We start from the raw sequence: 16,409 nt of genomic DNA, 5'->3' as shown, positions 1-16,409 counted from the left end.
CAAGATGACTGTATTTCCAAAAGTACTTTGATGAAGTCAGAGTTGGAAAATTTGCTTACAGGAAAAGTATTTCTAAAAGTGGCATCTTTAAATTGATCTTTGCGTGCATCTTTCTGAACTGTTATTGCTGAAAACACTCTGTAAATGACCTGCAATATTGTGAATTATTTCACAAAACACAGAAAACCAAATCTGTTTAGTACAAATGGTTTAAAAATTGCATTTAGTCTTGTCAGTGCGCTTTTCAGAATGAGTTTTGACAATTCTAATTGATGAGACCTAGTTTAACAAAATATAGAGAAAATCTGTAATCAGGCCACAGGATGTTCTGTTTAATTATGATGGTGTGCATTTCTATTTGCTTCTACTGTAGAGGATCTATTGGTAAAATGAATGCCCATTTTGTGGTCTGTTATGCAGAAAATGTTTAATCCTGTGTTTGATTTACTTTGTTAAATCTTCTTTATTGAATGTGCTTATTCATCCATGCAGAATTGGGTATGCTGCTTTCTGTTAATATGACATTGCAATTAAATAGCTAAAGAGAAAAACATGTTAAGACATTTTCTCAAGGTCCATGAAATTCTCATAAAAAATATTCATACTTACATATTTTATCTCTGTATTTGCTGATATTAGAACTGTAAAGTAGAGTTGTGTTTTATGGGACTGACAAACCTTGCAACTGGAGATTCTGAATAATCATTTTTGTCAAATAAATAGTACTAAGAAGAATTTCTGGTCCAGTGGGTAACGACTGTCATCATAAAATAGGATTGCACTGATTGCATCTTGTGAATGAAGCTAACAGAACTTGTAGAACCAAACAGCAGTATTCTGTGGTGGGATAAATGCTGAAGCACTTGAGAAACAGCGAGACGCTGGTAATGAAATAGCTCTGTTCCAGTGCAGTCCTAGTTATGCTAACCAATAAGAAAAGGTCTTCGCAATGAAATTCTATTTTCAGGAGTATGCCCTCCCTCAGTAAGAAAAGGATGTGCAAGGAGAATTTGTCTTATCTGATGGAACCAATATAGTGATGCTTTGTTCCTCAACTCCAGACATTTCAGGTCAGGGTGATCCAGCACTTTGAGAATGCTGGAGCTAAATTTCTGTTGTTACACATTAAAAAGCAGAAGTGACAGCTTCATTCACAGACTTGCACTATGAAAGCTGCAGAAAAGAATATTTTTTATTACTTTTTTTTTTAAATCTGTCTGGGCCAGCTGAAAGCATAAGGCACATAAGATTTGATCTTGCTCCTTTTCTATCTTAATCCATAACTACTAATTTTCTCTGTTAAATATTTCTTAGCATGGTAATCAAGTACTGATGTTTAAGTCTATGTATTTTTTGTTCTTGCGCTGTTTGATGTTTCCTGCTAGACTCTTCTGGGCTGTATTCAGCTCTAGGCTTGCAGCACCGCAGGGGTAAGGTGGTCTCTGGTTTCCATTAGTTGCTTTATCCTGCTTGCACTATTCTTTTGCTATGGGAACAAGGAGCTTGTAATTAGGTGTTAACAGGCTGCTAGCTGCTTTATTGATATTATTTATTTAAAGTGTTAAGACTTTTAATATAATCATACACAATGAATAATATTAAGAGATTAGTTTAAAGCTGTACCAGCCATTAAATTCAAAATAAAGTGCAACACTTTCAAGAACTTTCTAGAACTTTTCCCTGGCACAGGTATCCCTGTGCTATGTTATTTTGCCTGCATCACTGCATCTGGCTTTTTCAAACATGGCTTTTTATTCTTGCTGATCCTGCACTCAGGCTGGTGATACATAAGGGGCACCTTTGGAATGGTGGATTCTGGTTTTCACTCTTCATTTCTTCATAAGGTGAAGGAAGAGGGCAAGACCTAAGTGTGACTTAAGGCTTCAGAAGAAAAGTAGGAATTAATGTTAGTTGATGGGCTGAGAAAAACAGTGGTTTTTGAAAGCAAAGAACGTACAGTCCAGCATATAATATGTCTGTTAATTAACAAGCAAGAACGTGAGACTAATGACTAGAAATAGAAGAACTAACACACTTTATTTCAGCGCACGGGCAAAAACAAGACCCACCGCCTGTGTCCCCACACGGTTTATGTACCCGGACTGCACCTCCCGGCAGGCCCCGCGCCAGCGCCCGGAAGCTTCGGCCGCTGTGCCCCCAATTTCCGGCAGCGGCGGCCACATGACGGTGCTCCTCCCAAGATGGCGGACAACTTGCCCTCGGAGTTTGATGTGGTGGTGATAGGGACCGGTAGGATGCGGGGCGGGTTGCGCCGGTGTTGCTGTGGCGGGGGACAGGCCTGTGGGCGGCAGCGGCGGAGGGGCTGGGAGGGCAGGTGGTGTCAAGATGCTGGCGTTCGAGAGGGGCAGCGGTAAAGTGGGAAGCAGAACTGACAGCTGAGGGTGGGGGCGGCAGCGGCAGCGTCGTCTGGGAAGGGCGGGCCGGGAGGGGGCTACGCTGCGTGTGACTGCTGAGAGTACCTGCGAGCACCGCGCTGCGCCAGTGCCCCGGGCACTCGCAGGCCGCTGCTGAGGATTAAGTGTCAAGATTTGCTCAGAAATAGCGGTGTCCCGGAGGTTCCTGTGGTGCTGTCTTTCGCTGGGAAGGGGTCTCCATAAACCGCGGCCCCATGAGCCGGTGGGACACACCTGCTGCTCTAGCCCACCTGAGATAAGGCCCTTGTTTGGTGTTTCATAAAACCTTGTCTGACTCTGCCACCCTTGGCAGCTCTTTTTCCTGAAACACCTTCCTTCTCGTCGTGTTTACTTTTTGCCCTGAAAATACTTGTGAAGAGCTAAACTTCATGTTGTTGCAGAATGTATGGTATATGTTGACTATTTTTTCTTTTAATTATTATATTCTATAATACAATAGCTTTTTTTCTATATCTATGCCTGCTTATGAATAACTCAGAACTTTTTTTGTTTCTTGAGTCCTCCTCATTAAAGTATATTTTTCAGTATATGAACAAATATAAGATTGAATGATAGCCCATACCAGAGACTTAACTGAACTTTCAGGAACTGCCTGTAGTTTCTGTATCCTGTACAAGTGCATCCTGTTTTGTGTTCTGGTGAATAATGATGGATATCTTGAATGTGTCGCTGAAACATACCACAGCACTGTGACTACAAGACAAATTTAAGAATATTTGTTCAGAATTAAGGTATTTGCTGCTTGTGTATCATAATCTTTAAGTATGGAAATAGATTTCTGTTTTGTAGAACACAGTGACAGTGTCCTGGTTTGAACTGGTCTTGTTAAGCCCCCCCCCAATCCCCCCCCCCTTAAGTTCAGCATTGAGCTTTAGTCTTAAAATGTTCAAAATACATTGCTGTTTATAGGTCCCAGACTTACACTTAGATTTCATTTGCATTTATGAAAAGCTCCCATGGTAAGCTCAGGGCATTGGTTGGAGCACCAGAAGTGAAGACACTGCTGTAAACATTGTAAACAAAGTAAACATTGCTGTTTTCCATGTGAAATCAGGAACTGTGTTTTTGGAGTTTACTAATCTGTCAAATTGTGGCCTTCAGGTGTCAGATTACTTCTCTCTAGTAGTTTGGGATAGAATGAATGAGTTTCTTAATGTAATTGTTGTTTTCAGTGTTTACCAGAAAAAAGTGATCCACTTACAGTGTATGTATAACTTCTCAAAGGATTTCTCATTTACTTCTGGAGTTTGTGAGAGATTGGGGTAACGGGTTAAAACTTAAACAGGGGAGGTTTAGACTGGATATAAGGAGGAAGTTCTGTACTGTAAGGGTGGTGAGGCACTGGAATGGGTTGCTCAGGGAAGTTGTGAATGCTTCATCCCTGATGGTGTTCAGGGCCAGGCTGGACAGAGCCTTGGGTGACATGGTTTAGTGTGAGGTGTCCCTGCCCATGGCAGGGGGGTTTGAACTAGATGATCTTAAGGTCCTTTCCAACCCTAGCTATTCTATGATTCTATACTGTTTCTATTGCAGATCATAACTCTACTAAAAGTGCAGAATTAAGGTTCTTGAGCATCTTAAGAGATCCCCACTCTGTTCTATGCAGTGGAAACCCTGATAATGAGTCTGACATTTTCGTACATGTTCAGATTTGTAAATATTGTGAGCATTTGAGAAGAGCAGTAAATAATGAAAAGCTGAAGTGTCAAAAAGGCCAAGTATTAAAAAATAGAAGTTGTAAAACTTCTGTGTTTTTTGAGAATAATTTATGCTGTACTGCCATGAGAAAAACAGTGATGTGGAAAATGAAATGAAACTCAAAAGTTTATAAAAACAACATTAAGGTAAAGCTATTTAGCTATTCTAGCTACTAAGGAAACTAGAAGGTGAAAATAGTAGAAGTAGCTGTTGTAGCTACTAAGGAGGCTAGTGAAGGTGTTACCTCTTTAGAAGAGCTGACTAGAACTTAGATAAGTAAGACTTCATCTTTTAATGGTTCCAGTGCTGCCAATCTTTTCTTCTGGAGTTTTGTGACTAATCCACTCACTCTGGCAACCCTGGCACTGAGGGGATCACAGGCACAGAGAGCAGGCCAAGGGAGCTGCCCCAGCAGTGGCAGCTGACTTTGTATGCTGCCTTTCATGACCCACAGTATGTTGTGCTTGCTGGGCACGTGTATAAGTAGTATCAGGCAGCTCACTGTGGAGGAATGGTGGTTGATGGTGGGATGACAGATGGAAGAGACTGTGTATGCCGAGGCAATTTAAGTACACTGTTAGAAGAATTTGCCTGGAACTGGCAGTTCACCAGCAAACTGAACTGTCTGTCCCAATAAAAGTTGGTCATGCAGGCACCATTGAATATGATCTTCCCTGCTTTGGAATGAGCTTGTAATATTAGAGCTTTCATGTTGGAGGAAAGAGATTCTTTGAGCTAAATTTTCCCTCAGTATTTCACTGAGTATTTCACTGATATATTTGGTGGTGGTGGTGGTGTGAATTTGCACTAAAGGTTGTGGGTTTGCCCACCTGTAGAGATTACTGCTATAGCAATTTCAAGATTTTCAGAAATCTACATTTTAGGAATTATTTTGTCTTGTCTTCTTTTTGTATTCCTTTTTACTGAGAGCATATGTAAATGATGACTAACACTGCTGACTGCTTTTTTTAAATTTGTATTAAATTACTCAGTATGGAAGATTATTCAGATTAAAACTTTCACCAGTCTTCTCTTCTGGGAAATTACTCCTGGGGGAATATTTTAGCCTTGTCTTCAAATCTCTTGTTTTCTGATTTATAACCAGTGCTGAGTGTACCTATGGATATTTAATTGTCGTATTGTAATAACTAGAATGTTTGTGTTAATGATATTTTTAACTGCATAGTAGTATTGCATTCTTTTCTGCATGTGTGGCCTTTTTCTGGTGTTACAGTTGGTGCATCTGTTAATTTTAGTAATTAGATTGAGGGGTAACATTAGATTTGAATTTGTTTTTATTTCAGGCTCATTTAACTGCTTCTCTGTAGTAAACTTGATGAAAATAGAACCTCACACTAAATTTTAGTCATTAGTGCTCCATTTAATGCTTAGGTTCAATTATTTCATCAATATTTCTAAGGGAAAAGTAAATTCACTTATTGAAAAACCTACTTTTCCTTCACCCACATGAAGTATTTTCTTGCATGGACAAGTTTAGAACAATATGGATGTATAGTAGAAAAGTAACTAGTACTGGTGGGTTCAGCAGAAAAAGTTTCACTACTATCATGGAATTTAAACTCATAATTCTAAAGAAAAGCTAGATAATCATGTGATGTAAAACTGGTGGGCATATCTTGAGATTTTTGATGGCAACACAGTAGGAGAGTTAAACCTCTTCTGACATTGTTCTTTTGTTCTGTCCCTTTTTTTTTATTGCAGAATTGAAGTCAGTCCCATCCCTCCATCCCCTAGCCTTTCATACCCCTACTTTCCTGCTTTTTTAATATTTTACTATGGTCAAGTTACCCTCTAACCAAACAGGAATGGATTGATTGAGTGATTCTTTGCCAAAGTAGATATTATGCAATACCATCAATCCTCAGAGTATTTCTGGTATAATGGAAGGTCTTTGAAAAGTGATACCCAGTGATTTTTATTTGTATAAAGCCTGTAGGATCTAGATTTGGAGGACTGATGTAACTGCTTGCTTGAGGAATTAAAGGTTGGCATTAATCACGTTCATTTAAATGAGTTCATTATTGACAAGCTTTTGTGGGCTCAACTTCTATATCAGTGCAAGCATTAAAATGGTAGTACATTTATAGCAAGAGGGTATGTTATGAGTTCTATGATAAATATTTATCTCAAAAAACAGGCATCTATTTGAGAGTGACACCCAGAGCTAGGAGTCAATGACAGGGCTTTTGTCTTTAGGCTGTTTTCAAGTAGGAAAACTTGTAGGTAAAACTTTCAGCAAAATTGAATTTCTATCAGCAACCACTATAAGTGCAAAGATTTTTAGCATGACTGTGCATATTGGTAAGTGGTGTAAATTAGGATGGAGGATTATCCTTACCTTCAGTTTCTTAAATTGATTGGATTATATTCAGTCTTAACTTCTTAAACTCATCCCTGATACTCCAGAAAGCCTGTATTAACTGTTGGTGAAGTTGTCAAAGAAAGGCTATGGCTCTTTAAAAGGTGGTTGTATTCAAAGGTTTGCTAGTAATTCTAATTTTTTTCTAAAAAGGAGTTATTCTTTATAAAAGCAGTCATAGTAAATTGTCTAGTTCTATGCAATTTTCTTTCCATTCTGGTTTTCAGTGGTTATAAATAACACATGAAATGACTTTCAAGGTAGAAAGCAGGAATCCATTTTGAAATATTCTATAAAATAAAGAGTGATTTATGGTTTAATATGATTTTGGCTGAAAGCATTCGGGCTTTGCCAGGTCATCAAAGTCCTGTCAGGAGAATCTATTATTTATTGTTCTATATGCTGGGAGTGGTGTAAGTACTTTATGTTTATCTTATGTAAGTACAGTGTTAGGAAGAATCACTTTGAAACACTAATACAATTTTAAAAATATACCATGAAAAACTAATGTAATATTATAGATGTGAATTATGAACTTAGCATTGAAGATTGATCTAAAAAACCCCCACAAAATTAATACTTTCTAATGTTTTTATTCTTAGAGGGTATGTTTAGAATGTGCCTAAAATGTTTGCTAATCTGCCTTATGTGCTGATACATTGGTTACATTAAACAAAATTCCTCACCCTGAAGTAATCCACTTTCAGTTGTAGTTCAAAAAGTGGTCCGCTAAATTGGGTGCTAGTTTTTTAATCTGGTACCTTGAATCAGTGTCTTGGACATTCCATGAGTGAAATGTTCAGATGTAGCAGAACTTTGATGGGCAAAGACAATGTGACTCATCCAGTGATACAGTTTCTATATAAATGTTTAAATGCTGTTGTCTAAATCTCATGTATGTTCATTTTTCTGATATCTTTGATGTTAATTTTCCTGGGCTGTTATGACTTGAAGCCAGATTCAGAAAGTGTATTTTCTTAACTGGTTTGGGTGGGGTTTTTTATTATTATTATTTTTATTTCCCCTTCAGAGAGCACCGCTTGGTTTGAACATGATTTTTAGTAACAAATGAAATTTTTATTTGGAGTGTAAGTGCCTGCTTGTGTTCATTTTCTAAATATTTGCACCAGCTGTGAGATTTGGGGTGTTTCATTGCCATGTTCCTCTGATGGTGCACAGATAACTGTATGGAATTACTAATATAGAAGAAGAATGTTTTTACTTGTGGCTCCCTCCTTGACCAGTTATGATTTTTTACCTGCCTTAGTGGGTTGTCATTTCTGTATGACTACTATAGTCTAATGCAGAACCATTTTCTGATACTGTTCTGCAATACGAGCATATAATAAAATGAATCAAACTGATTTTAATCAGCTGGCTTTAATTTAAAATATTATATACAATAAGTATTTCAGCTTTGTTTGCAATTAAATTATAAAATGCCTTTTAAGTTATACATATACCAAAAGCATACTGTGAAGATGGTGTGGTGAGCTTCTCCAGAGCCAGCTGCTCTTCTCTTCTTAGAAGTTTGGATACGAACAAAATTTATTGCAGTTGGACAGCTCTCTGACTCCAGAAGATTGTTTTGAAATTGTCTTATGTTCCAGCATTTTTAATATATTCCCCTTCAACATTTTATTTCGTGAAAAAGCCACTTGTGATTTATTTAGTAGATACAGTGAAGCGTATTAAACATTTAAACCTTTTCAAGATGAATCCTGTGTAATTCAGTAAAAGCTTATCAGCTGATGACTGGGAAATAGTTTACAGTGAACAACTTGGTAACCAAGATGCTTCCACATGTATGAAGCTGTTTAGTTTATAAATTGTTTGGGGCAATGAGTATGTCCATTTAAAGTCACTTGAAGAGGCAGGGTGTCACTGTAGCGTTATGCATAGTTGCTAATCAGAAGAGACACAATGTGCAAGCTTGAAATTTATTTTTGATTATGCAGAGGTGAAATAACTTCCATTATTTTGTAAAGCCTTTAAAATCAGTTGGCTTTTAAAGCTGAAGAAGTTTCCTAGCTTAGCAGTTTTGTCTAATTTTAATTTTGCTGTGTTGAAACTAGAAGTGGGATTGGTATCTTGATAACTGTATATAATGTGTAGATATTTCCTCTATGTTGTGCTTGTTTACATCTAAGAGACATTATTCTTGAAAATGGCAGTATGGCTGATTTAGCTTCATAGGGAAGGTCCAAAAATTCATGCAGTGGAGATTGTCTTGATCCAAGACTGCTTGAAACAACCGCATGTAGACTTCAAGGTCAGCTTGCAGCAGCCACCTCTGTGAGATTTATTGAGATTAATCTGCTTCTTGTATATCCAGGAAGGCTCCAATAGAGAGAGTGCTTAGGCAGCTGGCAGTGAAAGCTAGTGCTACCAAAAGTGGGACTGTATTCTTCATCATGAGATTGTCATGAACCTGATGTTCATTCTGTCTGTTTGCTGGGTTACTTCATTCTGGTGCTGCAACTGATTCTGATGCAGTCCCAGAATCTCTTGCAGCAGGTGTCTGTAAGTTACACATAAACTGACGTTAGTCCTATGAACTTTTATATGTGCTGGAGTTAGCCATGTCTGCATGTTTGCTCCTCTAAGCAGCGCCAGCTTGTTACAATTTCATTTCCTTACTAAATTTTTTCAGTATCTTCCCAATAGGTTGCAAGAAGTCCAGAGAAGGTCAAGTATGTACTTACAAATATGTACAAGTCAGTACTCTTCTTGGACCAACATTAGGAAGACCTAGAAGTTGGTTCACTTTGACTTTGCACTTGTATTTCAGTGTGGCAGTGTCATGTATTTGTGGGAATGCACAGCTTTTCTGGGTAGGTGCCAAGAAGTACCTATGAAATTCTACCTATGTTAGTGACCAAGATATCACTACTGAGTAAAATCTCTAATTTTATACATATTTTTCTATCTGTCTGCAAATGTGATGTCCTACTTCATTGAAATTTTGAATCAATGTTTCTTTGTAAAGCCCAGAGAAGCTAATTGACTTAATACTGCATCTGATAAATGGAGGTTAGTCAGTGGAGAAAGAAGGCAATGGCTTTAAGGAATGATGATAAGATTTCTACTGATCAGTCCTCTTTCATGAAGGAAAACTCTATCTTTGCTTTTCCTGGTAAGGAAAATGAGGTGCAAGACAACATAATCCAAACATTTCATGTGTAAGCATTCTCAAGGGGGAATATGAAAGGGCCAGGAAGCTCAGAAAGTGTTTATACTTCTTGATAACATGCACTGCTATTTCTGATCTGGTTCTGCCTCAAATGCTTCAGAGTCAGCATATTAAATTGATAGAAGGATTGTATGGACTCCTTATTCCTCTATGTAAATCCCTCTTATGCTGCCAGATGTTTATGTATAGCATACTGAAATCTGTGTCTGTCGCTGCTTTCTTGTGTTTGGGGCATGGGATTCCTGTTTAGACTTATGATTGCCTGCCAATCTAGAAATTGTCTGGATTTGGAATCTTACTTGAGAAAACATTCTTTTGGAGTGGCCCTTTTCATTTCAGATACAGTAAGATGGGATGTGTGCTGTGTTTCACATTAACATGCATGATAGCGTAGCATGAAAGTACTGGTTACTATTAATTATATTGGAGGGCAGATATCTTGATAATTCAGTAATTTGATTATAGATTTTGATAGTAGTATAATCTTAGATACGTACTTATTTTTAAATAGTCTAAAAGGAAATGTAGATTCTTATTTAGATCTTGCTATTCTTTGATCCAAGTTATTGGATCCAGATAGTTCAAAACCATGAAATGTTATGAGTGGCACAGGTTGTAGTGCTTAGTCCTTCATCCCTTAAGCTGGCAGAACCAGAAGCTGACTGTTCCTCAAGAAGGATGAGTGGCAGAAAGTGTTAGAATAATCCTTCTTAGAGATAACCAGCATTATTTACTCATTAAGCATAAGTGAAACTTCAGAATCAGCACTAGGGATATAACCTTTCCCCTGGAATTCTGTAATAAATCATTATCTTTGAACCAGACTGTGAGAGAGGTTTGGAGTCTGCTCTGGCCCATAGCGAGGGTCTGAACACATTTCAAAAATTGATTATAATCCAGCTTAGAGTTTTTGAAAAGTCAAAGTTCTGAATAGGGAACTGCTTCCAAATAGGAGCAATTTATAAAAATAATATATTTCTCTTACTGAATAATCTGAAAGGGACCTGTTTTGCACAAATGTGTGAGCATCCTGTAGAAGATAGTTCAGCTTCACATGATGTCATTAAGTAAATCCCTGCCATTTCTCTAAGTAGGCTTTTCCAAGTTAGTTATTTTTTCTTGGGTAAAAAGGGACTCTCTATAACCATATTATAATAGTTTGCCAGAGCCTTCTTTCTTGGAAAGGGCTACTATAAAGTAACCATCATGTAGTCCAGATCACATGTAGGAGTAACTTGCATTTGAAAAAGCTACCTATTTTCAGTGTCCTTTTATTTCTGTTGGAGAAGAAAAGTCAGAAACTAGAGCCAAGGCACAGTCTTATTTCTTTGGTTTACTGGGGTTTTGTCATGTAAGAATAAATGGTGTCTTACTCCACCAGGTTGTTATAAAGCCCTTCCAAAAGCTAAAATGCATGGGCCTTGCCTTCCTACACTTTCTCATTCCATTGCCAGCAGGTACTCAGGGGGCCACAGTATCTTATAAGCAAAGAGTTGGTGAAGAAAATTGATACCAGCTTTCAAGAGCAAGGAAGCTAATTCAGTGAACAATTTCACCCAAGGTTAATGGAAGAACAGACCTCCAACACAGTATCAATTGGATCAAGCTTAAAGCAATCAGTTATGCCCTAGTAGCTATAACTCCAGTCCTGGTCAGCCAGGCAGCACTGGGGATGTTTTACAACACTTTCTCAGTGGCTTTTATCAATAAGGAAGGAGAAAAAGTTTCTCAGTTCCATTTCTGAAGTAATATTCTTTGTGCCCAAATGAGGGAAAGAAAACCTTTTTCAGGAGCTACAAACAAAATAGAGTCGTAGATTCTATTCCAGATAGTTTATGGGAGAGCAATGAAACATGAACACTTCCAGAGGACAGCTGAACATGTTGTTGCATTCACGGAATAAGGCTGTGTGCATCCAGGATCTTGTGACAGCCTGAAGCTTGTGCTGCAGTTACAGACTTTCTCCTTGTCTCTTTGTTCAGCATGGTCTGTGTTTTGAGTTCTTAAAAAAATTCAGCTCTGAAGACTGTTGGCCTTTCTGGGCTGTGAGACAAGTGTCCCAAGGACTGATGCAATTTTCCATCCCTCTTCCTACTCTCTTAGAGATTAACTCCATGATAAGCCTTCACTTGCTTTGGAAGGTTGGTAGTGCGAAACCATTGTAACTTTTTCTGTTTAATCAATTCAGAAAGAGATTTTCTTCTTTTAGTCCATTAAAATAGGATGTGTTTAACCCAGAAAATTTGCAGGGAAGTTGTAGCTATTTTCCTGGAAATTTTGTCATGTCTTTGTTAACCCTCCTTTGACTATTGATACAAACGTTCGTACTTTTGGACTGTCAACACCACCATGATACTAGTCTGCTGAAACCTTCCCATCTACCTGATGTGAGAGGAAGTCAGGAATGGCTGAAGATGAGGATAAAGAGGTTGAACCTCTTAATTTTGGTCATCGTATTTTGCCTTTGCTGGCTTGAAGAGTTTGAAGCTATGGTCTTGCGTATCAAAGTCCAGCTGGATGTTTTCTAGACTGCAGTTCAGATTCTAGGATTAATAAAGACTAGCTCAACCATTTGAAGTTATTTTTTCCCATCTTTGAGTGTTAAATTGTACTTAATATCTGCTGAACGTCTAACAGCTTCTTACTTGAGGTAACTAAAAACTGATACCTTGCAAGGAGTAAATAGTTGTCCAGTAACCTGATGTACTGCATTATGTGTTTTAAGTGAATCATCAGATGGCAACATGCTGACATTTCATTTGTTTGTGAAAGCAGTATTGTTTCTGAAGAAACAGACAACTGCAGGCCTGAAATTCTCATGCAGATGATGCTTGGCTCAAATCTAGCTAGAGAAGTTTGTGCCCTATCGTGCCTGCTTTTTCTGCTCTCAGTTCTGCCTCTCCTCAGTTATACTGGTGCAGCTGCTTCTGGTGCTGTGCTGTAAATCAGATCAAGTGGGACACTCCTTTCACTTTGTTTAATCTCATCCCTTAATTGAATATGCAGCCTAAGTGTCTGCTAATACCTAGTCCCTTAGATTTTAATCGCTTTTACTGATTTACCTACTTAAACAGCCAGTAGATAATTTTAAAAGAGATTTCAGCAAAGCTAGTGCCATGCAGCTTTTTAGAGACTGACTTATACTGCTTTCCTGAATCTAGTCAGAAATCCAAGTCATCTAACTGCATGTAAAAACCTGGTGAGTGGGAGGAGAAGCTAGAGAACAGCCTCATTTAATGACTTTCCAATTATGATCATGTGCCATTCCAAGTGGGTTTTGCTGGTAGAGAATATCACTGGCCTTTGGTTTGGCTTTTTGTTTGTTTGCTTGTTTTTTGGTGTTTGTTTGGAGGTTTTGGTTGATTTTTTTGTTTGTTTGTTTATTTTTGTTGGTACTGTTGATCTTCTGAATGTAGTAAAAACATAGTGATTTGACAAAGAGTAATTGCATGATGTGGGAGACATGGATAGGGGTACCACGTTAAGGACAGCTATTTTGCATGTGTTGTGTCCCTAACACTACCCTTGAATGCGAAATGAAGGTACACCTGTACTGTCAGTTTAATTTTAATGTTTACGCTCAGGTCTTGGTCTGCATACAGTATTGAGCGTGCTCCTGGGCGCTCGTTTGGAGCAAAGCAATTAGATTACTCAGAAGCCAAGTCCTGATAGAGTTCCGAGGTCTGTTCACACTAGAGATGTTTGCCAACAGATGATGGGGAGGAGATGGCACTGTTCAGGGCTCTGCCGAATGAAATTGTTCAATGCCATCCTAACAGGCTGATGCCTTCATACTCTCTGATGCATCCTTGGACAACGTACCAGGGTATGCAGCACTTTACCATAAATTTCTTTATTTTAAAACACAGTTTTAATGGATTGTTGCTCAGTCTTCCCATTATGTCAGCCACTTTGAAGTGACCAAAAATAAAACAAAAATGCCCTCAGATAATGCTTGTCTGTATCAGGAGGGATACAGTTACAGAGCATCCCATTACAATTTGGGTATCATTGTGCTGGTGAGTGCTCAATCTGTTTATGATAACAAGGTGTCTGGAGAAGATCCTGGTGACAAGCTTTAACTCAGAGCTAGACCTATTTGCAAGTGAGATGCACCATACAGTTATTTAACATGAAGTAGTGTTCATTATTTTTATGGCATGAGAGTCTTAAAAAAATTCAGTGACTCATATTGTAAACTTTGTTTTATTTAAATCGCCTGTTTCTGATCAAGTTCTAACTCTACTTAATTTTTTAATATATCGTGGCATACTGAGTTCTAAAAGTTGCATGTGTCCTTTCAGGTTTGCCTGAATCTATTATTGCAGCGGCATGTGCTAGAAGTGGCCAGAGAGTTCTTCATGTTGATTCGTAAGTTACTCCAACAGTTTTCCTTTTTAGGAATTAAACTGTCTAGAAGTTTATCTGTGTCTATGCCAGCGTGCCCTTTGGGAGTTGTGTTTTGCGCTCATCTGGCATCAAGTAATCTTAGCTTCTGTCTCTGCCTTATTTTTGGGGTGTCATAGCCATCAGTAGAACAGCAATTTTTGCATGCTGGCTCAGTAATTTGGAACATAAATGATGTGGTCAAGGATGCTGTTGATGGCTCCTTCTTCCAATCAGACAGGAACGGTTATAGGTTTAGTGTTTTCTGTTAGCATTCTTCAGGTCCTTTCCAACCCTAACTATTCTATGATTCTATGATAGTAATTAACCCATTCTGGTTTTGTCAGAATTGTTACCAGAACCATTATAATTTCATGTTTTATTATCTCATTTGTATTAGATTGCTAGCCAGAATATTAAACCATTTATTTTAGAATAAACAGATATAGAATGAATAAAAAGGTCACGTTTGGATTTAAAGCTTGATGCATATGTTACCGGTAGACTACTTAGATTTTGTCAAATTAACACTTATGTTTTAGTTTTTCACGTTCATTGCCTATCAAAGTCTGTAATAATAGTCACTGGAACTTTGATTTCTTTTTGTGCTGATTTTGGCTTGGATAGAGTTAATTTCCTTCATAGTAGCTGGTATAGGGCTGTGTTTTGTATCTGTGCTGGAAGCTGTTGATCATACAGAGATGTTTTAGTTACTGCTGAGCAGCGCTTACACAGGATCAAGGCCATTTCTGCTCCTCACATCCCACCACTTAGGAGGCTGGGGATGCACAAGGAGTTGGGAGAGGACGCAGCTGACCTCGACTGACCCCAGGGATATCCCAGATCACAAGATGTCATGCTCAGCATGGGAAGCTGAGGGAGAAGGAAGGGATGGATATTTGGAGTAATGGCATTTGTCTTCCCAAGTAACGGTAATGTGTGATGGAGCCCTGCTGTCCTGGGAGTGGCAACATCTGCCTGCGATGGCAAGTGGTGAATGAATTCCTTGTTCGGTTTGCGTGGCTTTTGCTTTACCTATTAATGTATCTTTATCTCAACCTACATGGACTAATGAGTAAGTGGCTGTCTGGTGCTTAGTTGTTGGCTGAGGTTAAACCACAACACTTTTATCCATGCCTGTTTTTAGCTACGATGAAGAGCCTTTCAGAAATCTCACAGGAGGAGGCAATTAGAACTGCGGAATACAGATTTTGTTTATTACTGTTTTCACTTAAATATGCTCATTTACATTCACACATGCTTTTGTTTTTATGATGAAAATTAAGGCTTCTTCTTTAGATTCCTTTCTCCTGTGAAGTTATTTTCCAGCTCTAGTGCATGCTAAGGTCAGGGGAAAGTGTTTTTAACCAAGGTGTTCTTCACTCATATTTATAGTTGCTGTTTTAATTGGTGCATGTGCTCACTGAATCGTGGTCTAAAATCTAAATCTTGAGAAAAAAAAAAAGAAGGAGAAATGTTTATACTGCACAACTTCTTCCCCATAAATAGGGAATTTAAGGCATTTAAGCCATCTGCCTTTCATGTTTAAGTTAGTACTCTTGCGAAAAAGCCTACCAGAATCATCAGAAAGCCCCCACCCTGATGCCTTTTGAATTTTAAGTGAAAAGTTAAGCCTTGGAAAGCTTGCCGGACATTCATCTGAATTTAAACATTTTAATTTTACCTACTGTATGTCCAGATTAATTTGCTCATTTCTAGATGAATTTTCGAGTTTCATTTTACCGAGACAGCAATATAATTGAAAATTCATCAGCATCTATTCAGAATATCACTTTTTAACAATGTATGATTTTCCCTTCTTGAAGGATCATGAGTTAAAAATTTTTTTCAGAGTATAAGAAAAGAAGATTAGGGGTTACAGAAATACTTGTTTGTATTAGGTGTGCTAGTTTGATTCATCTTTTGTTTTATACAAAGGTCTGAGTTAAGTTAGGCACACAGTATAGAAAAAGTATATGAATAAAGTCTTTGTTTGTAGTTTGCTTGCGCTTGTTACCTTGTGTGAATCATTTTATTACTTTTAATCTCCAGCCATGTTTGCATTTATCATAATATACTGCATAGGTGATTATGGAAGATAGTTTTGAAGTGGCCTATTATAAAATACTAAGTTCTAAGGTTGATTTATAAACACTGTCCAAGCATTGCCATCACCAGTAGCTAATCTTATTCAAAATAGTCACTTCACTGCAGTGTTGCCATAAATTCCTGTAAACTGATTTTAAACTAAAGTTAGCTTCTGCCAAATAGTAATTGAAGGAGCTCTATTTCTCTGTGCCAGCTATCTGTCTCAATA

General features: G+C 38.0%; 1 protein-coding gene across 5 annotated transcripts in view; it reads left to right on the top strand.

The window, feature by feature from the left end:
* Window positions 1-2,198: 2,198 nt before the first annotated feature.
* Window positions 2,199-16,409, top strand: part of LOC308224799 (rab proteins geranylgeranyltransferase component A 2-like) — a gene marked incomplete at its 5' end in the record, with an annotated part of 69,635 nt that continues 55,424 nt past the window's right edge. For 4 of the 5 annotated variants that reach the window (XR_013957580.1, XM_080625020.1, XM_080625023.1 and 1 more), the window contains 2 exons: window positions 2,202-2,250; window positions 14,011-14,077. Coding sequence is in view for 4 of the 5 variants with exons in the window: in XM_080625020.1 (XP_080481146.1) it covers window positions 2,202-2,250; window positions 14,011-14,077 (116 nt within the window). Of the gene's footprint in view, window positions 2,251-14,010; window positions 14,078-16,409 lie in introns of all 5 variants that reach the window. The other variant, XM_080625024.1, reaches the window with a different exon arrangement.

Source organism: Psittacula echo (genome assembly GCF_963264785.1).
Source record: "Psittacula echo genome assembly, chromosome: 8".
Lineage (NCBI taxonomy): Eukaryota > Metazoa > Chordata > Aves > Psittaciformes > Psittacidae > Psittacula > Psittacula echo.
The sequence above is the reverse complement of the archived record's forward strand: the minus strand, read 5'-3'. Positions and strand labels throughout refer to the sequence as shown.